The sequence below is a fragment of the Pollachius pollachius genome (assembly GCF_949987615.1).
Source record: "Pollachius pollachius genome assembly, chromosome: 1".
NCBI classification, from domain to species: Eukaryota; Metazoa; Chordata; class Actinopteri; order Gadiformes; family Gadidae; genus Pollachius; species Pollachius pollachius.
Window position 1 is genome coordinate 47,196,591 of NC_136934.1, and position 24,609 is coordinate 47,221,199.

A 24,609-nucleotide genomic window follows, 5' to 3' on the forward strand; every position below is an offset into this window, starting at 1 on the left:
AGACTTCTGCATCATCAATGTCCCCCTCATTGGTAATGTCCGCCTATTACATCATGGATAATTGGGGTTTCCTTCAGATTCATTACTTGAGTGATTTAAATTCTTATTTAAATGTATGTCACGCCTGCAAAAAGCTTGCAGGTAAAATTAATTGATCTTCACTTGCCTGCATATGGACAAACTTTTACCACATTGTGTAAAATTCCCTTAAAGCAGCGTGTTGTACATTCAATGAAAGACGCATGGTTAGGAAGCATTTGAATACACCCCATCAAACAACAGACTGAGAAACACGCACACACACACACACACACAGCCACCTCAAACCTTTTACAGCGATACAATTAACGCACATAAGCCTGTTCTTGTCATGAACGCACACCCAACGAAGCAAGGGGAGAACTGAAAACAGGAAGTCATGTAATGTATTCATGTACCCAAGTCCAAGAATACACTGCATAACATTACACAGCGAAAAATACTTTGAAAGTAAACATCTGCAGAACACTCGCTCCACCTGTAGTAGGGCTATGATAACGCAGTGTGATTGACAGGCAAGATGGACTCCTTGAACCAATCGGGGGGGGGAAGAGTTCCTGATTGGTCGGAAATGAGCCGTGAGCGGTCAAAGCCGGATACAGTCTCACGATACAGAAGCAGGCAGTCACCAGCACAGATATTCTCACAGAGCATTTCACCCACTTCAAGCCGACGGAAAGCAATGGCATTTCAGACAAATCACACTGAAATGACAGCTCTTAAATCTTTCTTACCTTAAACAACATAACATTTGCAACAATAAAGTCTCAGAATTTGGTCCCCCGTTTCAAGCCTCATTCCTTTTCCTTTGGGATTCAAGGTCCCCTGTTTGGCCCCACCCCCTCCCCGTCTCAACACTCAGAGGGTCATTATGATCACCCTCATTAACACTGCTCTTATGATTATGAATGGTGCTTCAGCAGGAGCTCGCTGGACAGCTCGCTGATGTGCGTCCACGCCTCCTGGACGTGGCGCAGCTCGGTGGTCCGCCCGCAGACGGCGAAGCGCAGGACGAAACGCCCGCGCAGCTTACAGGGTACCAGGTGGATCCGCCCCAGACGAGTCATCTCCTTCAGCAGGGCCCCGTTGAGCTCATCCGAACCCTGGGGACGACGCACGGTGGGAGAGGGGTGAGTTATAAGGGAGGGAGGGAAGGAAGAAAGAAAGAAAGAAAGAAAGAAAGAAAGAAAGAAAGAAAGAAAGAAAGAAAGAAAAAGAATCTACAGTGGATGTTTACCTTCAGCCTGAAACAGACGAGTCCCAAGACGACGTCTGCACAGATCTCAAACCTTTTATCCTTTTTTACCATAGTCTCGAACACTTTGGCCAGTTCCACATGCTGCAAAACAAAAGATAGTGTGGATCTCAGATCACTTAAATGTCTTAAATGGTTGTACTCTTACAATCAGAGTGTTACAAAAAGACAAAACAATAGCGGCCCGGCCTTGTATAGTAGGTTATATGCAACAGGCTCTATACAGATTATAGCGATTGTCATTACGGAAGCAATTCTTGCTTACACCACTAGATGGTAGTCTTGCATTGTATAAATCTTTTGTTCTACATCTAAAAATTCAGTAAAAAACAATTATTAAGAAGAATTAAAGGGGTCGTGAACACATAATAGTTTTTTAGTTTTCTTTAAACGTTTTAATATGTCTTACAATATAGTCATCTTTGCCATTTTGCTTCACTTGCTCAAATAAACCCTGATTTACAAAAAACAGGAGTAAATGTTTTTTTGGTTTTTGCCATTCTCTAGCAACCAGTTTGGGAACGTTGCTCGGCTCCAAACGCAGGTAGCATTATTTCAGGTAGCGTTATTTTATACGAACGTCGAAGTGCCGTAAGTATATTCCATTGGGATATATAATCTCACCCTTTGTTCTGGAACTCTTAGTATTTTTGTTTTTTCTCAGTGTTCAATTTCGAGCTTTAACAATGGTACACTTACACTTTAATAGATAAAAGTGGTTCCAGAATGCGGTCAGGACTGATCTACATCTTTGATGTAGCCAAACCGTGCTGAGACACTGAGCAAGCTTACCAGAGCATCACTTCCTGATTCCCACCCAATTAATCACCCACAGCAAGAGCTTTAATGATAATGCAGTATTTCTAATACATGTATTTCAAATAGGTATTTCAAATACAAAATATTATTTTGTAATATGTATTTTATTGAGATGATGAAAATGCTTTCGTATTTTGTATCAAAATACTTCAGTAATGTGTGTTTTTGTGTTTTAAAAATACTGTAAAATTCTTTCCGTCAAACACCGTGATGACGTCTATATATCTATCTATGAAGCACGAAATCTCTGTCTCTGTCTGTCTGTGGCACCCTCGCATGGTAAAGCCCCTGTGATACCGCCCTCAGCCACTGTGATTTTCTGGCGCTGTTTCACACTTGCTATGGGCATGCACATTGCACACGCTACGGGCGGTAAATGAATGCACTAGTCATCACAACACAAAATGCGCGGTGCTGCAGATTGGACTGAGTCCTGGGTGCACATTTCAAGTAAGAAATGATTGATAATGACATAATTATTGGCTTCTAATTGGCTTAACTGATTGGATGGTATTAATGTGACAACCAGATTGTTTTATTTTTTACATTTTCTTTGTATTTACATTGATAGAGGTTGTACACACACCAGTTTCAGGTGTATACAAAATTATTCAACTGTGATGCAACTCACCGTTACTTTGGTAGCGATGGTGTTAAATGCTACCTAGTTTAAATTTCTAAATAAATCGTCCATTTGGATTGTTTGTCTTTGAGGTATTGGCACTGATTCGTAGTGGGCAATCTATTACACCAAGAGAGTAAATAAGGTAGGGTTCCTTGAGTTACCGAACATTTCTCAGGGCAGAGGTTTATATTGGGATGTCTCTAACATGAGGGGTCAGCATATCTAATCTGTTGACTGATTATGGAAGGAGTCTCTTGCGCTCAGATGTTTTTCCAGGTAGTGTACACGTGAAGGGATAGATGAAAAAGGCTATTAGAGAAAGGTTGTTTAAAAAACTGCCTTGGGGAAAGATGTATTTTGTAGTATTTTGAAAATACAAAAATACAGTATTTTATTTTGATACATTATTTGGCTGCTGTATTCTGTAGCTTATTTTGATAAATTTTTAAGGTTGGTATTTGGTATTTTATTTGGAAATACGTTTTGATGTATTTGTGCCCGTCCCTGATGACCAATATCCAGATTTAGTTCACAGCTACAAGTATTAGAGGTGTCTAGGCAACCTGGGGTAGGTAACCTGATAATTGTGAGGCTGTGACTCCAACCTGAAAGCTGTCCTGTCATTACAATTAGTTTGTTAAATTTTGTTCAAGGAGGGGTTCATTACAGGCACAAAAGCATGGCTAGGTGTCTTTGTAAAGATGGATGGATGGATTTTATTTGAGAGTCCCTCCACCTTAGTACAAACGTTCATTCATAATTATATACAGTATATATATCGATCACAGATAAAAACATCATTACATATACAGACACCATGAGTATATTTGTGCTGTATAAATAAGTAAACATCTATTTACGTCATTTATTTTGCCCTGACAGGCACAACGGGCTGTCAGCCTTGTCCTTGTAAGACGAGGGTAATTTTCCATGCACGTCTGTTTTTCTTTCCTCTTGCGTCCAATTGATAAGATAAATGTAGTATGGCACGTACTGTGGCTAGAGGCACCGTGTATGGCTATGGAAGGAGCTAAGGGAACACGGTTCATCATGGAGAATCTGTAGTAGGCTGAATATATTTTGATTTGTATGGTAGTGTTGATTGATGCAAAAAACGGTTTACAAGCTATTGTTTTGGGTCAAAGGTATTTATTTGATGTGTTTATTTTGGTCATGGGCCATTCTCGGTATTTCCCTGTTTTGTGTGTCATTGTGACTTCGTTTTCTGGCAGTTTGCGGGATTCTATGGTCAAAGGCAGTGCATGATTGATCTATCGTCCTGTGATCAGTGTGTTTTGGTGAGCCGGCGACCAATTGCTCTGGTCTGCATCCGGTCTGTAGGGGGCGCAGTGTGTTTGCTCTTCAGATCAACTCATGTTATGAAGAAGAGACACAGCGTCGTCTGAGTATTAATTCATCTAATGATTATTTCACCCCTTTTACAGGGGTGCTACAAATCCAGGCTGATTTGAATGAAGAGGAAGCTGCAGTAAAACAGCATAAGGGGCTGCTGACTGGATTGATCAAAGCCCACTTTTTACTGCTGCCTTTCAATCTTCAACACAATCTTTGGTGGATCACCATCGCCCTTGAAAACATTCGGTCCAAAACAACTCAAACTTGGAAAGCGCTGATGAGTCTCAAGGCTGGCTGGCCATGCTTCCTGCTTTCCCTCTCTTTCTATTTTATTGCTGCTCGTGATTCATATTTTACCGTCACATCTACTTTTTTCCTTGGAGATTTGGGGAAAACCCATTTTGACATATACAACGCAAATCAATTCATTGTAAATCTTTTTTGGCAATAAAAATAGAAGGCTTCGCTAGTCTGTTAATGTCTCAACCTGCCATTTGAAGGGACCATTTTCCACTTCATCGTCCACTCTATTGCGAAATTGACATAGTGTATCGGTTGTTTCCTTTACGAGGAGGAACATTAAGTGAGGATGGCAAGAGCGAGGCAGGAGGAACATTAAGTGAGGATGAGGAAGTGGGAGAAAGGGGGATTTTAAAGTCCAGAAAAGCCACGCACAATGGCCTTTTAAATGTTTTCGTCCATTCTCCTAGCTACATCGGAACCTCCCATCTTTAAGACATGAATATCAGTGAACGATGCTGTTGTATGTGTATAAGGCACTGTCTTTTTTGTTATTACTATTTATATATTTTTTAAGGTTCGGTGCTGGTCGGTAGCGTACCTTACGGATGTAGGCCTGCAGGCCGCTCTGCCCGTACATGCGGAACACAAACCACAACTTCAGAGAGCGGAACCTCCGGCCCAGTGGAATGCCCCAATGCTGGGAGTCAGAGGAGGAGAGATTAGGAGGGGAGGAGAGAGGAGAGGAGAGGAGTAGAGTAGAGGAGGGATAGGAGGGGAGTGGGGTGGAGAAAGGAGAGTAAAGAAGGGAGAGGAGGGGAGGAGAGAGGAGAGGAGGAAATGTGTACAGAGGAGAAAGATGCGGAGAGGAGGGGAGGTGAGGAGAGTAGAGGAAAGGAAAGATGTGGATAAGAGAGGAGGTGAAGAGGAGAGGAAAGATGTGGATAAGAGAGGTGTTGAGGAAACGAAAGATGTAGTTAGGAGGTGAGCAGGGGAGAGGAGAGGAGAGGGGAGATATGTCGAGAGGAAGGATGCAGTGGAGAGTAGTGGAAAAACATAATATTAAGCACGACACCAAAGCCACTCTCGGACAAAAAATGATAATGAACAAAGATTAAAAGGTAATATAACTCTATCTTACCCTATAATCTGTAACCAGACCTATAGTGGAAAAATAATTTGTTAAATGTATATAATAATGATACACTCATGGACACTCTTATGTGTCTCACATAACGGCCTTTGTATATTGTTTTACTATAAATTCTACTAAAGTGGATTTTTGTTTTGTACAGTGCCAGGAGGGAGAGCCAGTCAAAACAATTATAAAATCACCTGATTTTATATTCTTGAACGTCAACAAACACACGCCTTTCTCACTAAACAGGGAACTATACCATCGATCAAACCCCAGTACAGTATCCCACCTGAGCTAAAAATAAACAACAAATCTGGATCATGGGTGACACGCTCGACCTAAGTCAACAAACAAATGTTTCACATCTGGCTGCCACGCTGTATCGCCTTAACAGGATCATAGCCACTTCCATATTGTTAATGCAATCTAAATCCCTCACGGTGCATTGACACTCCACCGTAACCAGGATAAACCCTCTCATACATGACAAGACTGTTCCACAGGATCAGTCCTTTGCTATACCCAGGGGACGACTCGAATTTGAGGGCATGCTCGGCTTAGCCCGGACCTCTGTAGGGTGATCCGAAGGAACGTTCCCTCGAATATCTAATAGCTCTATTCCTATGCCTATTTACATTCAAAGTTCATGTCTCAATCATTGACAGATTTTAAATATATTCCCCGGAAAACAGTTTCAAACCTCTCCCGATTCAGTATGAATTGTGCTGTTAAAAACATGAGAAGTTGTTAGTAAGTCGATTAGCATTGAGCAGACACACACACGTTGAACGCTGTTGTGGGCTAGCTCAGCTCAGCCCAGTTCTTAGGCAACGGATTGACTCAGAGGCCCCCCCGAAGCTAACTGCCCCACAACCGCTTATTAGGTGGGAGAGCTCAGGGCCTGTGTGCCAGGAGTCGTTGGGGGCCGTACAATGGGAGGGGGTGGACTCTTTTTGTCTCATCGCTCCCGTCCTGTCTGTCAAATAGATCACGGTGCATCTCTCAGCACATCTGCCGGGCGAGAGAGTGGGGAAATGGTGGAAGACACAAAGTCTCACACGCACACATATACAAACACACGCACACGTGTGTGTGAGTGACGTCACTTACACACATGATTGTGCACACATGCATGCACGCACACACGCATGCATGTACACAGACTATCATTGGGTATATTTATCTAGTTATTTTTGCTATCATTGGGTATATTTACCTTGTTATGTGTTCCTTAGTATTGTTTATTGTAGTATAGTAGTAGCCTATAGCGTTGAGTATACTTTTTGTACATTTGACGAATGCTTAACTATGTTGCAGAGGTCAAAACTTTTGTATTTTTTAAATGAATAACCACCATTCACAAACAGGGTTGGGTGGTGAATGAAACGTGGCCATCGTCTTGTGTGTTAACATAATTTGAAATCCGACTAAGTCACCACTCAGATCGTAAACCCTTTAACACCCACCTCACACTCACACTCCACTGGATTACGAATTAATCCCTAGCTACATCCAACGATGGTCCTACTCAGCACTATCGCTGCCCTGCCATGGCTGGTTCCTCAAGAAGGATGGGTTCATCGAGGAACTTGCACAAGCAGAAGAAATAATACCCAAATAATTCAGACAAAGTAAGAAAGGTAAAACCTTTCATTCACATATTCAAGGTATGTGAATGTATTTTTTTTAAAACTGCGCTGCACTAATCTCGGGTCCAGCCGTCCTACTATGTTATAGTATAATTTATAGCGCCTGGGAAGGAAACAAATAACCGCGAGGGGAGGAGCTAAGCCTTGTTTCCTGTTCCGTTACAGAGATATTCTACCGAAAGAAAACTTATTTGTGCGAATCTTTTAGAAGTGGGTTTTATCAGCGTGTTTCTACAGTTGGAAGTCTGCATGACGTTTATTCGAAACCTTTATAGAAACGTTCTCACAGTCAACTAGTGCTGTACCAATTTCGGAATCGTCAATCACGCGCTTACAGATCCCCGCCTCCAGCGAAATGATTGGTCGAGACAAATTTGGCACGGTGCAACGTGAAACAATGTGTACCCCCAGGTTTGAGCCGGTCGGCCGTCAGATTTGAGATAGCCAGATGCTTTTCCCAGGTCTGATTGGTGGGACGAGGGCGGCACATACCTGACTCCTGGTTGTCGTACTTGAGGTAGACGGGGTCCAGATTGAACGCTCCTATCAGGTCGGTTCGCTTCTTGACCCTGTGCCACGGCAGAGAAGGACACGTCATGTCCGGTCGGGTTATAGCAGAGCGTCCGGAAGAGACGGCACAGAGTCTGGGCTCAGAAACTGCAAGGGGCGGCGCTATGCCTCGTTTCCTGTTTCGCTACAGATGGTCTACGGAAGAAAACCCACTAGGGTGGTTGGATGAAGCCCTCAGAAGGTGCTGCTTGGTATTTATTTCTATCTCTACTGTGTGTATTTCTACAGTGACCAGTCTACAGCGTTGTTTGCAACCTTTTTTCACAGTTAGCTACTGCTACGTTTCTGTTCGCCTGTTACCAAATTACAGATAGGCTACCTGCCACTCGCAACGATGGTCAAACCTAATAGGATGTAAAAGAAAGTTGCACGGCCCCATTGAGACACATTTGACCTAGTCTGCCATCAGACTTTGGACCTTAATCTAAAGTCTGATTTGTGAGACTCGCTGAAGCCCAAGCCATGGATGAAAACACAATGGTGGTATAGTTCGCTGAAACCAAAAGCCACCTCTTATGTGGAACTACTTTGTTCAGTAGTGGTTTTCTTAGATACCTCTTTTATGTGTTTGCATTGGATTGGGTCTAAGCTTGATCTTAATGTTACACCGCTAGTCACGAGTTAGTTAGTGGAGTTAATCACGAGGGTTAGTCAAATGTGAATGGCTCCTATCTTACATCAAACCATTAAAAATACGTTCTGGGCCCCCGGAGACAACTGCACATTTCATAACCATATAATACTATTATATATATACTAAGCTATATAATAATATAAATAATATCATTTAGTATTGGATAACTGAATACTAGGAGGATATTTAGCAGGGATCAATCTTGTAATATCGTTAACTACAGAGATTGACACAGTTTAGCTGTGTCAAAGTGAACCACCAAACAACACGGTAAAATGGACAGAGGATGCGTTGTACATCACAAAAAGACAAATAGGTTTTTCCAAAGCAGGCGACCATTCAATTCAACATATGTTCATCATAACAGTTCTGATCTTAAGTCTGTCAGACATCAACTGCCCTCATGGGCAATTGATGAAGAAGCCATCTCTCATTAGAATCACTGTCAGTAAAATACATACTCCTTCCTTGTGTTTAGTAACAGCATGTATGATTCATGTCCAATGTGAACAGTTCATATATAACAATATACATTAAATCATATATTACGTCTATATATATATATATATATATATATATATATATAATTGTGCTAGATACTCAGACAAACGTAATGGAAACAAGAAGTAAATACAGTAAGTTATTTTCCTCAGATGCTGCCATTAATACATCACTTTATACTTAATATATCACTAAACACAGATTGTAAACTCAGCTCAACATGTGGGGGAAGCAATGTTATCTTTAATATATAGGCCAATTCGAGAAAATATGGACCGCTGCCATATTTCCCTTTCAACCTTTTGGAATTTGAAATGTTGCCTGAAATCATACCGCAAAGGTGAAGGTCATGAATACTATTGTACTGTAACGATTGCCAATATTAGCCTTGTGGCTCTCATTTCCTATCTGCCAAATCAGGTGGTTTTGTTATAGCCGCCTAGCTTATGAAGCAAGAGTGTTTGATTTTTTCATTGTGAACTGTTGACAGAGGAGCAGATGGTACTGCTCTTTTTGTACCTGTGTCGATTACTCCGTAGCTATATTAAGTTGAGGAAAAGATACTAACAACAAATATATACAGTATATACATTTTAGCGTAACTTACCACATCGCAGAACAGTCAAAGTTCACTAAAAGCCATTTGTGGGGGTTGAAGTTGAATGAATCTGCAAACTTTAAAATTAATAAAATGAAAAGAAGGACGGTAAACGTTAGTTTATAACAAAGTTCTACAAGAAGTTATGCAAGTTAACAAATAACTTCCAGAAGTCAAGGCATTCATTGACTTTAATCAACATTTCAGTTGTTTTATTTTTTAAGATATTGTATTAAGAATAAGCTGGTGTATATTCCGATATATTCATTCCGATATTTGTTAATATTTGTAAATATACTGTATATAGCCTCTACCCAGCCAGGTCATGTCTGTCTCTCAATCCTTGAAATATTCAAAGAGGGAGTTTTGTCTAAAGTGTTTCCATTCAAAATATGTATTATTTAAATGTCCATTTATAAATGTCATAATTTGCTATTTAAAAAACCAACCAATTGGCAGAGAGGCAGACCTTCTCCGGCCAGCCATTATCTACTTTAAAACAGCCGCTTTTTTGTTTTGATGGATAAAAAAGAGCCACATCTACACACCAAAGCCTCACAAACAGCCCATGAATCGCCTCATTCGCCGGAGCAGGATTTTCCCTTCAAAGAAAGAGGAATCGCCCGTATTTGCAACCTGCTGTAATTTGATCACTATCTCCTTTCTAATATCCTCCTCTCCATCTGCCTTCGCAAAAACCCAATCTAAATAACCGGTGGCTGAGAGACAATACGGCACTCCTGGCTGGCAGTTACCATGCTGACAGATTCAAAGGGGGGGTCTGTTGCCTGCCCATCACTCATATCCTAGCAACCAGCACTCCAGAGGAGGAAAGGAGGGCAGCAGCCCGTCAATCCTGAAGTGACCCTTTATGTTCTACAGGGCATTGGTCTGTTGTAGTCCTAATGCTTGACCGACCAATTCCAGTCATTTGGTCCTCCATGCTACAGCAAATAACACTAAGGACTGAATTGTTTGTACTGGATTATCTCTAAGTCTCTCTCTCTCTCTCTCTCTCTCTCTCTCTCTCTCTCTCTCTTTCTCTACCTCTCTCTGTGTCTATTTCTATGGTTCTCTCTCTCTCTACCAATCTCTTTACGTCTCTCTCTCTCTCTCTCTCTCTCCCTCTGAACAAACAGCTATGTTCTTCTGAAGAGGAAGGGGAAAGGCCTTATCTAAAGGTCTAACTCTGCCTCAGGAAATTACTCCTGCTCTCATCTATTGCTTCGTGTGTCTCTCTGTCTGTGTTGGAGGTGGGACGTCGCAGCTGCACTGGCAGCTTCTAAAAGGCACAACGACGCTCTCTCTCTTGCTATGGTTATCGGCTACGCACACCCATTTGTTGGTTGGCATTAACGTCATACCATGCAAATGTTAGCCTCCAGATGTTAATATGCATGCGTTTGTATCTTCTTGCTCTGCAGACACACGTTCATGAATGCAAATTATGAAAACGCTTCGAGGAAGATAAATAATGTGTTGCTATGGACTTACTTCGACGCCATCCAACAAAGGCCTGAATTCTGGACATATAAATGAACTTCCAGCATACGCCGCGTCGATGTGCATCCAGATGTTCTCTGCGTTACCTGTAGCGTACAAGCAGGAACAATGAGAGAAACGTCATTTAGTAGAAGCAACGTATGCCGTGACAAATTCTCTTCCGATAAGATGAAATAAACAAGCAGCATTTAATCCAACAAATGCAAGAAGGCCAAACAATTGGAGGACTACAGAATGTTCACAGGGAGGCTGAGAATTGAGAGCCCCGCTAAGAACCACAAACACAAGCTGGTGGTCCCTGTGATTGGATTTACTAGGGGTCTTACTCACATAGTGGCCCGAGCTCAGTGATTTTATCAAACGCACAAGAGGGAGTGGTGCCAAGAGTTGCGCAGAACTGAAAGACACAGAGAAAGCAGAATTCACACAAATTAGGGTTAGATTTGACAACCTTCATGGAAGCACTTCCATGTCTGCCTCATTATAAAGTATAGTACTGTATATGGAACTGAAGGCAACCATTTATGTCGTATTTAGTTGTAGTACTTAGATATATAGGGTGTTATTCAAGCTATCTTTGTTGTATATGGGGAATGGTTTAACCTAGCGATTGTTTTGCTTTGCACTTGGTTCTATGAACATGCATACTGTACCGACATCAATATATTTTTTCACTTTCTTATGACAAATGTACATATAGTAAGTCGCTTTGGAGAAAACTGCCTGCTAAATGTAAATGTACATTTTGAAACGGTGCTAAACTGACTTTCTTCAAGAACCCTAAGGGGATTTAGAAACTGTCAGCGAGGCCTAAATGAAAGGCTCCTGAACATACGCATGACCTTCTTTTTTTGTAAAGGTCCTATGCCATATCCTTGTTCCAACACATTAGATCCATAATCAAAGTCGTCATCGTTGATGTATCCCTTTGGGGAAGGCGAAGCCTGGCATTAATATATCATACATGTAATATCTACCACACAAGACCATAAATCCCCATTCTCATTTGGATTCAGACTTGGATGGTGTGGCCCCATAATGACACATGATTTAGAGCTGCAGTGCTTGTGCCAAAGGGATCCCAGGGCTTTGACCAATTACTTCACAGTCAGCACATCTGATAGGGATCTGTGGGGTGAGTGGGGGCAGGGGGGGGTCTACAAGATCTGCTCTCATTAACCGCGAACGAAACAATAAAGTGTGCTGCCCAACAAAGAACCCGCCGTCCTGAGAGCACACTACGTTGAGTCACCCCCAGGAAGTGTGTCATCATCATCATCATCATCACAGCCGTTGCCATGGTAGGTGAGGCATCCTGGGGTGAAGTGCTTTTAATTCGCTCTGCTCTGCGCTTGTTTTTTTTTTTTTTATTGGTCGGACTGGTTTCCTTTTACGAGCAGCACCATTTCAGGGAGTATCGCGTCACTCCAGCTCTGGGTCCGTGCGCAGGTTTTGACCCAGCTGCAAGCGAGAGAGCACCATGGATGTGGTGGAAGGATTTCGTCATCGTTAATCTACAATTAAAATAATCATGTTTAGCGAGAAATTGCCCGTGTGCCCATTTGTTACAGAGTCTGAAAACTTTCATTAGCAAGATTAAGCCTCAAGAAACAGCACGAAAACAAACTACGATCTATGCATGTGTAGTGTGTGTGCATGGATGCGTCAGACTGGGTGCACGTTTCCCTACAAAGAAGGGTATGAATCCAGCGGCCTTGTCCTCAGCCACCATCTTCTCAAGGGTCTCTGCTCTGACCGAGAAGTGCTCATCGGTGGCGACCATCTTTATCCCCACTCCGCCAATCAGGCCGGCTCGCTCCACTGAAGAGTGGGCCTGAGGAAGAAGGTGAGGACCAGAGATTCAGGGTTAGGGTCTTCTACCAAACAGCCCCCACCCCCAGCCTCTCAAATTTTGCGATATTCTTTTATGTTTCCGAGGTTGAGGTAGATCCTTTAGTCTGTCACTTATATTTAGGAATGGTGGTCAGAAACCACTCTGAGATGTTGACGATTAAATGAGTATGGGGAATTACAATTCTGGTGGTGGTTTACAATGGTAAAAATGTTATCGTTTTCGCCTTGGAAATTGTAAGCTAGCAAGCATTGTACTTGAATGGTTAGAAAAAAAGCATCTCTGTCTGTAAAGGTCTGTATGGCCCCCAGGCAATGCTCTAATCCGATCACGGAGCTGGTCTTGTATTAAACCTGATTAGATCCAGCCAGTGACCCATTCTCTCTGTTTAACCCTGACCTGCTCCAGGACTATTACTATAGAATGGTGCAGACTCACTGCAGTTCCCCCCGGACCACACTGGTTGTCAAGCTACAAAGACACTGCTTGCTCCACGCAAATATACGTTTTTAAATGTCAGGATCGACATCTTACCAGCTACCTTCTGAATGTCTTTAGTAATACTGGCTGAATAATAACAGATTAAGGATGAATGGGATAATATACGAGACATTAACGAAGTTTCAGTCTATCTTATTGAAACTGACTATATGACCCTTTAAACAAACATTGATTTTTCAAATAAAAAAGAAAATCATACTTCTTCGGAGGTGTATGCGATCAGTTTGGAGATGATGTCAGCCTCCGATCGTTGAGGATCGGATTCGCGGACACATTTCACCGTTTTGCAGCGAGCAGCCAGCAACGCCATCAGAGTCGCTTCACTAGCCGTACCCTATAAGAAAAGGAATTAAACATTAACAAGACATTGTTTTTATATAATAATATAAATGCTATCCTAATGTGTGAAGCCATAAAGAATATTAGGGCTATTACAGGATTTACATTATGGGGAAATGTTTGACTGTCTACAGTGGGGCAAAAAAGTATTTAGTCAGCCACCAATTGTGCAAGTTCTCCCACTTAAAAAGACGAGAGAGGCCTGTAATTTTCATCATAGGTAAACCTCAGCTATGAGAGACAAAATGAAAAAAAAAAATCCAGAAAATCACATTGTCTGATTTTTTTAAGAATTTATTTGCAAATTATGGTGGAAAATAAGTATTTGGTCACCTACAAACCAGCAAGATTTCTGGCTGTCACAGACCTGTAACTTCTTCTTTAAGAGGCTCCTCTGTCCTCCACTCGTTTCCTGTATTAATGGCACCTGTTTGAACTCCTTATCAGTATAAAAGACACCTGTCCACAACCTCAAACAGTCACACTCCAAACTCCACTATGGCCAAGACCAAAGAGCTGTCAAAGGACACCAGAAACACAATTGTAGACCTGCACCAGGCTGGGAAGTCTGAATCTGCAATAGGTAAGCAGCTTGGTGTGAAGAAATCAACTGTGGGAGCAATTATTAGGAAATGGAATACATACAAGACCACTGATAATCTCCCTCGATCTGGGGCTCCACGCAAGATCTCACCCTGTGGGGTCAAAATGATCACAAGAACGGTGAACAAAAATCCCAGAACCACACAGGGGGACCTAGTGAATGACCTCCAGAGAGCTGGGACCAAAGTAACAAAGGCTACCATCACTAACACACTACGCCGCCAGGGACTCAAATCCTGCAGTGCCAGACGTGTCCCCCTGCTAAAGCCAGTGCATGTCCGGGCCCGTTTGAAGTTTGCTAGAGAGCATTTGGATGATCCAGAACAGGATTGGGAGAATGTCATATGGTCAGATGAAACCAAAATAGAACTTTTTGGTAAAAACTCAACTCGTCGTGTTTGGAGGAGAAAGAATGCTGAGTTGCATCCAAAGAACACCATACCTACAGTGAAGCATGGGGGTGGAAACATCATGCTTTGGGGCTGTTTTTCTGCCAAGGGACCAGGACGTCTGATCCGTGTGACGGAAAGAATGAATGGGGCCATGTATCGTGAGAATTTGAGTGAAAACCTCCTTCCATCAGCAAGGGCACTGAAGATGAAACGTGACTGGGTCTTTCAGCATGACAATGACCCCAAACACACCGCCTGGGCAACAAAGGAGTGGCTTGGTAAGAAGCATTTCAAGGTCCTGGAGTGGCCTAGCCAGTCTCCAGATCTCAACCACATAGAAAATCTTTGGAGGGAGTTGAAAGTCCGTGCGGCCCAAAAACATCACTGCTCTAGAGGAGATCTGCATGGAGGAATGGGCCAAAATACCAGCAGCAGTGTGTGAAAACCTTGTAAAGACTTACAGAAAACGTTTGACCTCTGTCATTGCCAACAAAGGGCATGTAACAAAGTATTGAGATGACCTTTTGTTATTGACCAAATACTTATTTTCCACCATCATTTGCAAATAAATTCTTTAAAAATCAGACAATGTGATTTTCTAGATTTTTTTTTTTTCATTTTGTCTCTCATAGCTGCGGTATACCTATGATGAAAATTACAGGCCTCTCTCATCTTTTTAAGTGGGAGAACTTGCACAATTGGTGGCTGACTAAATACTTTTTTGCCCCACTGTATATCTAAAGCACCATTAGTAGAATAATAGGAATGGCTAGAAATACATAAACCAATAAAGCATTCAAACCAGACAAGAGAAGTAGAACAGACTTTAATTTGTGGCTTTGAGCAAAACTCAGACGGGAAACATGAATCACGACTTCTTAGCTGTCGGTATAAATTACCATGATGGATCGATGATAAAATCCAATATTTTCCTTGGCATCCACCCACATGCTCAGAATCATTTTGTTAAGATTCTGAGAATGAGGGGACCCAAAACGCACGACAAAGACCGACAGTCAAGGAGTCGACAACAGGAGGCTGGACAGACGGACAAGGGGACGGCAACAGACAGGTAGACGGACAGGTGAGGATTTGGCAACAGACAGGTAGACAGACAGGCGAGGGGACGCAACAGACAGGTAGTCAGACAGACGAGGAGTCAGTAAACGAACGAAGGCCCTGCTGATAATCTCTCCCGAATTTTTGGGGTAGCTACCACGAGGTGAAGACAACGGTCTGACTAGGAGTGACTGGGAAACCAGGGTTTATATTCTGCAGACTGACGAGAAAGATCGGCCAGAGGTGTGTGGGTAAAGGACGAGACAGCGACTGGCTGAAGAGGACGGCCTGACACAATTGGACCAAATGAGCTCATTACCATTGAAGCACACAAAGACGCTTAACCAATACATCAAAACACATACGATTCCATGATAATGATGAAGCACAGATGACTGAAAGAGCAGTCATACGTGCTTTCAACCGGTACAATCGCGATAGCTACAGCTGATAACTGCTCTGGTCGGGTCATCATAGATGAACCACTTCTGTTGTGAGGCTGTTACAACACACCGCTGCCACAACGCTCATTAGCACTGCTGAAGTGAGAGGGGGCCCATTTGTTACCATAGCGATCTGCACTTAAAAAAAGAGAGGCAGCATCAGAAAGATGGTGTGGAGGGGTTGGGGGTGGGGGGTGGGGTAAGGTTGACAAACGTATAAGCACATTCACACGTAAGCAATCACAAACACAGACACACACTTCCCGGCTGTGTGAGGGTAAAGTGTGCGTGTGCACACACAGCTACAATAACTTGACATGAAATGATCTGTCATCAGGGCACAAACTCACGCGCCACCACTTAGCACAAAACAAACACCTGCATGCACGCATGCAGAGGGGGGCGGTGAGACCCGGCTGCCGGGGTTTGCCGTGTTTGTGTCAGACAACCTTCATCCTCAGCCCCTTCACACACACAAAACAATCCCGGCGGCGTTAAAAGGCAGCAGGCGTCTGTGGCTGACATATTGAAAGGCAATTTCCTGCCAATTTCCGCAACGCGAGAGAAAGGACAAATCAATAGCGACTGTTGTCGTATAAGCGCTCACGTTGTTAGGAACGGTGGAACAACCTTCACAGTGCCTTGATGTCCATTCAAGCTTGTAATAATACATAATGCGTGTTAGGTTGGTGATTTCACTTCCTGCCTGGGTAATGCTGGGCTTGGCTGAGATTTGCAACTTGTACGATTGCAGCACTTATAATAGTAAACAATTAAGCATTCAGCTTAAATTGGTTTGGTCTTTACGAGTGATATTATATGGTTTTGCTGTGAATGAAAACTTTTTGCAGTTGAGCCATCATTCTCAATCTGAACCGTTACTGTAAACAAAAAGTATGGCAGAACAGCATAAGAGTATGGTTATGGGTATCAGAGTAACGCAAGAGTAGCCGAAGCTGGATGTGGGCAAATATAAACTGCTTTGACCTGTATGGACTGGTGTATCCCACTTACCTTTTGACATTAAACAAATGTCGAAAAAATGTGTTAATCCTGTGATGGCTGACCTGAATGACTCCTCCTCCCTGACCCGTTGTTCCCGCCAGGAAGTCTTCTGGAAGCTGGAGCATCTTGCCCAGCCAGTCCAACATCACTGTTTCCAGCTCGGTACAGGCGGGACTAGCAGCCTAAACAACAAAAGATGCTAGCGTAAAAAAGGATACATCTTGACTTCGACTTAGTTTGATTACAGGTGTTGTAGGGAGGATTTCAGAACAAACATTTGAGCGTAACAAACATTTGAGTGTCATCTGTTAGATTTGTTAGAATTGTAACAACAGAAACTCTCAGCATTTGCAGGAAGCATGAGGGTTTCCGCCTTACCCATGTGAATCCAATGCACCCTAGACCACCGCAGAGCATGTCCGCCAACAAAGCCGGGTAGGAAGAGGCACTGGGGAAATAGGCATGGAAGTGTGGGCTTTGCCAGTGGGTTATCTGGAAAAACAACAGATAAGACAAACTATGAGCGACAACAAAAGATGGAGAACTACTTTGTTTTTTTTTGTTTTTTGTGTTCTGGTTGAAGCTATGCTCTTAAATGTAAACTGTGGCAGAGCACATATCATGCTCATTCGATTTGTCAATTGTTGTATTCCCAGCGGATAACATTACTGTATTTAGAGAAAATTGGGCTACTGTACTGTTTGACTGACTGCTGTTCCATTGTATTACATCTGCTTTCCTGTGTGTGTGTGTGTGTGTGTGTGTGTGTGTGTGTGTGTGTGTGTGTGTGTGTGTGTGTGTGTGTGTGTGTGTGTGTGTGTGTGTGTATAAGAGCCAGAGGCTGCTTGCATCCCTGCTTCTCGTAGTAGTAATCCACTATACCCAGACAAACGAGCCCCTTTGCCAGATGTCCATTCACAAAACATTTAGTGAGATCATACAATCATTCGATGGTGAGGGATACTCTGTCAATCTCGGAGGGAAACGTTCAACTTTAAAACTAGCCACTTCTGTTAATTTTCGGTATTTGGTTTTATTTTTTCATAATTAATCACAAATATATAATTAATCACACAATGTGCTGGAGGTTAAGTACATTAGGGTGCAGCTATTTGTAAATATGTGGCCAGACCTATTATAAATGCTAGATTCCCTTTGACGCTAACTTTGACAAAAGTATTAAGAAATCATTTTAAAGAAGAAGAATGCCAGACCTCTGGCAACAGAGGACAATGCCCACTGTCTTCAAGATACATTTTCTAATCAACTGGACAATATTTATCTAAGAAATTCAACGTGAAACATTTAAAAAATACTTTGTTATCACAAAGTTAAAGATGTCATTACAATCCCCCCATCTCAGGGGGTACGTATGAATAAACATTTGTAACGATAATCTCTCTGTTAGATAAGATGGGATCAATCAAATACAGTGTTATAACATGAATAACCAAGCCCAAACTTTTTCAAAAAAAATGCAATACAATAAATACATGTGTGGACTCACTCCGGGCATAATGACCCTGTCGACGTCCTTGAGGACGTCCTCGTAGCTCTCAGGCTCCAGCGGGGCCTCGGAGGGGATCATGGAGCGCAGGTACCCGGGCTCCACGTCTGGGTACACTCGCCTGTGCTCAATGTTCTCCAGGTAGTCCGCCACAAAGTCCACCATCTCCTTTCCCCGGCGCCGGAACTCTGCTGCGTCCATGGTTACTCTGGAGGTGAGGAACACACACACACACACACACACACACACACACACACACACACACACACACACACACACACACACACACACTTTTATTGAAATGTTATTGAAATGAAAATGCCTTCGTATATTGTATCAAAATTCTTCAGTGTTGTGTATTTTTGTATTCTACAAATACTGCAAAATACTTTCTGTCAAACACGTGATGACATCTTTCGCTTGATCGATCGATCGATCGATCGAGTGGTGAAGTCACGCCCCTTCCGGTAGAGCCCATGAGACCGAGATCGAAAAATATGAATGGGTTTCAATGGAGAGAAAGTAATTATCTTCTGGTCCCAGTCTTTATATGCCCTGGATTACACATATGTTGTTTGTGGATTTAAATGATATGTTTTCATGCCAAGAAAACTAAACATTTTCGCGAAGAAGTTTGATAATGTTAGGTTTTGTGTGAGGCCGCTTTGTGAACTACAGCTCTTAGCTGCTCTCGACGCGAATGATATACGTCACCACCCACACTTGGAACTTGTCGATCTCAATGCTCCACTTAGCGGCTTTTTTCCAAGGTTAGGATGAAAGCATCGAAAGAGGTGAAAACCATTATAAGTCGGGGCATGTGGAGAGTTTCAGTTATGCCGATGGGGAGATTGTCGGTCTTGTCCACGCCAGTCTCAGGGAGCTTGACGTCACGGAGAGACATGTAGTCTTTCTCATTGTGTTTTCTCTACAGCCTTTAACTGAACAATTTCACAATAAGCGGTCAAGCTCTTGACATGAAAAATTATCATTTAAATCCACAAATATGTGTAATCCGGGGCATATAAAGACTTGGAACAGAAAACAATTACTTTCTCTCCATTGAAACCCATTCATATTTTTCGATCTCGGTTAAGCCAATCAGTTAATTGGCTTAACTGATTGGATGGTATTAATCTGACAACCAGATTGTTTTCTTTTTTACATTTTCTTTGTATTTACATTGATAGAGGTTGTGCACACACCAGTTTCAGGTGCATACAAAATGTTTCAACTGTGATGCAACTCACCGTAACTTTGGTGGTGATGGTGTTAAATAACTGAAAAGGTTAAAATGCTACCTAGTTTAAATTTCGAACTAATTGTCCATTTGGATTGTTTGTCTTTGAGGTATTGTCACTGATTCGTAGTGGGCAATCTATTACACCAAGAGAGTAAATAAGGTAGGGTTCCTTGAGTTACCGAACATTTCTCAGGGCAGAGGTTTATATTGGGATGTCTCTAACATGAGGGGTCAGCATATCTAATCTGTTGACTGATAATGGAAGGAGTCTCTTGCGCTCAGATGTTTTTCCACGGAGTGTACAAGTGAAGGGATAGATGAAAAAGGCTATTAGAGAAAGGTTGTTTAAAAAACGAAAGAAAGAAGAACTTTGTAGTATTTTGAAAATACAAAAATACAGTATTTTATTTTGATACATTTTTTGGCTGCTGTATTTTGTAGCTTATTTTGATACATTTTTAAGGTTGGTATTTGGTATTTTATTTGGAGATACATTTTGATGTATTTGTGCCCAACCCTGGTTACACAGCTCCAATACTGTTTACCCTATTTTGAATCAACAGGTTTTGTAGTATTGTATTTAGTGGCCAAGTAAATCGGACTCCCTGTGGTATAATCACGGTTTGTGTGTGTATGTGTGTGTGTGTGTGTGTGTGTGTGTGTGTGTGTGTGTTTTTACAGTTACATTTACAGTTACATTTAGAGCATTTAGCAGACGCTTTTATCCAAAGCGACTTACAATAAGTACATTTGTCATAAGAAGTGAAACAGTAAAGATGTTCATAGAACCAAGTGCAAGTACTAAAAATCGCTAGGCTAACCCATTCCCCGTGTACAGCAGTGATCGCAGCTACTGCAGATGCTACACAATTAAGTACTATGAATAAGTGCGTACAATAAGTGTGTACATTAAGTGCCAGGACGTACAACATACAATGGTGACCGGAAGGGGCTGGGTTGCTGTGCAGAGTCAGGGTGAACTCTGACCAGGTGAGTTTTGAGTCTTTTGCGGAAGCTGGTGAGCGACTCTGCAATCTACTATTTGGCAGATAATTGCCTACCATGAGGGCTTCTTAACTTCATCTTAGAGCAGAGACAAAGGCTGCATTTTTCATGGCAGAACACTGTACAGTACACCCTTGTGAAAATTAGAGCAAATCCACAAGTATGAACATGGAGAGAAAATAACCAAACCTTTGCCTCCTGCAACTCTCACAAAACAGCCAGAGCTGTATAAATATATTGATCATTAACAATGAGGTCCGTTAAAGCCACAAGTTCATGCCCTGAAGAAAACACTAACACACTGTATATCCCAAACATCAAACATTCTACCATGGCAGCACAATTGGCTAATTGTGAACGTACAACTGGGTGCCAGGGCAGAAATCTTCTAGACACACTCTCACTCTGAGATTATTGCCCTAAAGCTTGTAATCCTATGGCCGTGATTTTGTTTGCTACAGAGCGTGACCCCAATAAGCATGCTGACCATAAAAACATTGAGGAGAGAAGGTGCATGATCCTCATATACTGCAGGTGGCAAAACGTGAACATTGACCAAGAACATTGACACAGCAGCCCTGGCCATTCAACAAGTGTCATTCATTTGTGTATTGTCATCTACATCTGGCTGCTTCTCCTACTCCTATCTGTAAATCGATTTTCTGTGTGTGTGTGTGTGTGTGTGTGTGTGTGTGTGTGTGTGTGTGTGTGTGTGCGTGTGTGTGTGTGTGTGTGTGTGTGTGTGTGTGTGTTTATGTACTTACATATTGAAGGTGAGGCAGGTGAAACAGCAGTTGGCTTTAGGATCTGAGCGCCTGGAAGCTGTCCCTTCGTGGATAGACGGATAGTAAGCACGAGAAACACACGCGCTGGTTTATATCAGGAGCGCCCCCCCCCCACCCCCACCCCCCACCCTCCACACACACACACACGCGCGCAAACACACGCACACACACACACACACACTCCCCCACTTCAGGGGGCGGGATCAAACACACGAATCTCAGACTTGTGCTATTTAATGACATAAATTCGTTGTTTGCTTCTTAAAATAAATTATGCTCAGTACATCACTTGCAATTCGGTATCGGTGTGATTGCTTTCATTAAAAGCCTACAGAAAGTAAAATTACAGCTATACCTACGTTTTGTGCCTGCTACATACATTTCGAGCATGTTCAATATAGATGGAAAATATAACATAGCTGTTCTAAAAACCAACATAGCATTAGATAAATTCATCGCAAACCAATGTAGGAAACGCGTATACGCGATGCATGAGTATTCCGCCTACGTGCACGCCCACGGTGCTTGTTATATTATAATATCAAAGCATAATCCAAGTTTTATCTAGATGGGGGAAGGAGATCATGGAATATATAATATTGTGGTTAATCAAGGCAGACAATTATCAACGTTAGATGTCATGATCAGGTTATTGATAAGCTATAATATAAACGACTTTCCATAAAGAGATATACGTTGACCGTTTCCGTTACATATTTTGGATATCGCTTTATCAAAATGTTCTTTAAAACTCGATATTTTATATCTATAGAGTAGATATATATATTTTATAATCTCCCTGTCCTTGTTGTTTTCTTTGTCGTGTTCTTATTTTGTATCGCTCAGTCTGGCGAACAGACCGCAGTGGAAGGGCGGAAGCTGCGTGATGGTAGACCGGGATAACGCTATAATATGGGATCAACTCTCAGGACTATAAATATAATGTATTTCAAGGTCCAGACCCCTTTGATGAAATATTAAGAGCTAGTTGCCCTGGAATTACGGCCTTTTGATAAACAATATCCTATTTTGTACCGTTATAGCACAGCGCTTCATACTGCTTTTTTAAAATTATTATAAGCAACAAGTTCGCTCACAATGAACCTACATACATTCAGTCATCATCGTTTCAACCTTTGACGCGTATATTGTACCAAATGGACCCAGGGGCCTCTGTGCACGAAAGAGCCCTCCGCGGTGAGAAAAAATATATAAGAATTGCTTAAAATATGACATAAAACTTGACCAATTTTATGGATCTTTATTATTATCCACTTATTTGGAAAAAATCTCATCGGCGATCGGCTGCATCAACAACGAACTGATCTGTTATAAGCTATCAATTTGTGTGAGCTATTTTAATGTTGAACATACTAATTGTATTGATAGAGTGTGATGAAAGCAGGGACGGGTCAAAAAGAGGAGCTTGGGTGGCACCGTACCCCCGAAATATTGAGCGTATATTATATTGGGCCTCCGAACCTCGAGGTGGCTCTTGAGGTGGCGGACCGGGCGGAGCGGGAGTTTTGCGAGCAACCCAGCCTGCAGCCGTCCACGGAGGATGATTGCCAGGACCAGTGTGGTCCGGCCAAGTACTGCTGCCGCCGCTGTGGTGCCCGGGAGGACGCGGCTGGGACAGCCCTCTCCCGTTGCACAATGCCAGTGGCATTCCAGTCCGGGCAGGACAAGGACCGGGTCCGGAAACCCAGGCCACCGGACCTCGAGCCGGAGCAGTGTCGGTGGGTCAAGGATTGCGGGCGGACTGGACAGCGTCCAGTCCATCCCAGCCGCCGGCGTGGCCGTCGGAGGGCCAGGCGTCGGAGGGCGGCGGAGGATGGGGTGAACGGACGGCGCTCCAGGCAGGAACTGGTGGAACTGGTGGGGGCCCCGATGGCGGTGGTCCCCGACCACACCCCCAGGACTAATAGAGACTGTTGGAGACGGGCGTCCCAACCAGGGAGGAAGTCTGCGCCGCAACGGGGCCGCCGCTTGCAGGGGCCAAGGCGGCGGCGCCGACCCCCTGAACATTCGGGACTATGTGTTGGGTGTTGGGGTCGACGGGACGTCTGACCCCTAAGGTGGGGGCTGTGTAGCGACCACGGGTGTGGGCGCCATGTTCTGGGGCCGCGGGGATTCTGGGAATTGGGGTTGTCAGTTGACAAAAGGGGTTCTGTTAATTTATTCTGTTAGGTTAAGTGGGGTTAACGGGTTTGGGGTCTTTATTGGTTGTGTGTTAATTGTGTGTTGTTCCATTGTTGTGTGATCGGGACCATTAGTGAGAGTGTTGTGTGTGTTGGTCAGGTGTCCCGTGTTTCTCTTATGTTCGTGGTTAATAAAGGCAGTCCGTAGTCGTGCGGTGTATGGGGCACGGAACTGCATAATTGTTCAACCTGGGCTCCCGTCTCGTCCTTCCCGTGCTGCTCGCCACAATATGATCCCCCTTTGGGCTAGAGAACTGTCAATCTGACAATGCCCAACGCCGTTGGATTGATTTGAGATCGATTAAGGATCTGATCCATTAACGTTGGGAATTTTAAACGTTAGAATATTCTATGAACAAAGCAACGTTATTTTGGGGTGTGATATGTAAGGTATTATTGGGAGCTGTTATTCTGATGACATGTCTAGGGAACTTTTGATCAGATCAGAATGATCAGAATGTGTGTTTTATGGTTACGCTGACATATCAAGAGTTTTCGTTTGATGACTTAAAATGTAACAGTTTTTTTGAGTTAGAGAGAGAACAAATTAGGTAGAAAGTGCGGTGATTAGAAACCACGGGGCGATAAAGCTTGACATTTAATTCTTCCCGCACCTACCTTTGGATTAATGAGCCGGACGTCTTGGAGTTTGAGCGGGAGTTTCGCGGACTGTGTTGCGCTTTGCCGGCGGTTATTTCAAATAACCGTTTAATAGGAGTTAGACAGTGGAAACAGAAAGCCCACACA

General features: G+C 42.9%; 1 protein-coding gene across 1 annotated transcript; it reads right to left on the minus strand.

The window, feature by feature from the left end:
• Positions 1-941: 941 nt before the first annotated feature.
• ddc (dopa decarboxylase) lies at positions 942-21,696 on the minus strand (the record flags this gene model as incomplete). The annotated part of the gene is made up of 14 exons (XM_079752920.1): positions 21,641-21,696; positions 18,629-18,836; positions 17,500-17,613; positions 17,184-17,303; positions 13,480-13,614; positions 12,618-12,761; positions 11,258-11,324; positions 10,919-11,013; positions 9,434-9,501; positions 7,614-7,690; positions 5,476-5,495; positions 4,936-5,034; positions 1,277-1,378; positions 942-1,142 (listed from the first exon to the last, which is right to left on the minus strand). Exons 2-14 carry the CDS (start codon positions 18,827-18,829, stop codon positions 942-944), a joined length of 1,443 nt encoding a protein of 480 aa, XP_079609046.1. The 5' UTR covers positions 18,830-18,836; positions 21,641-21,696.
• Positions 21,697-24,609: the final 2,913 nt, after the last annotated feature.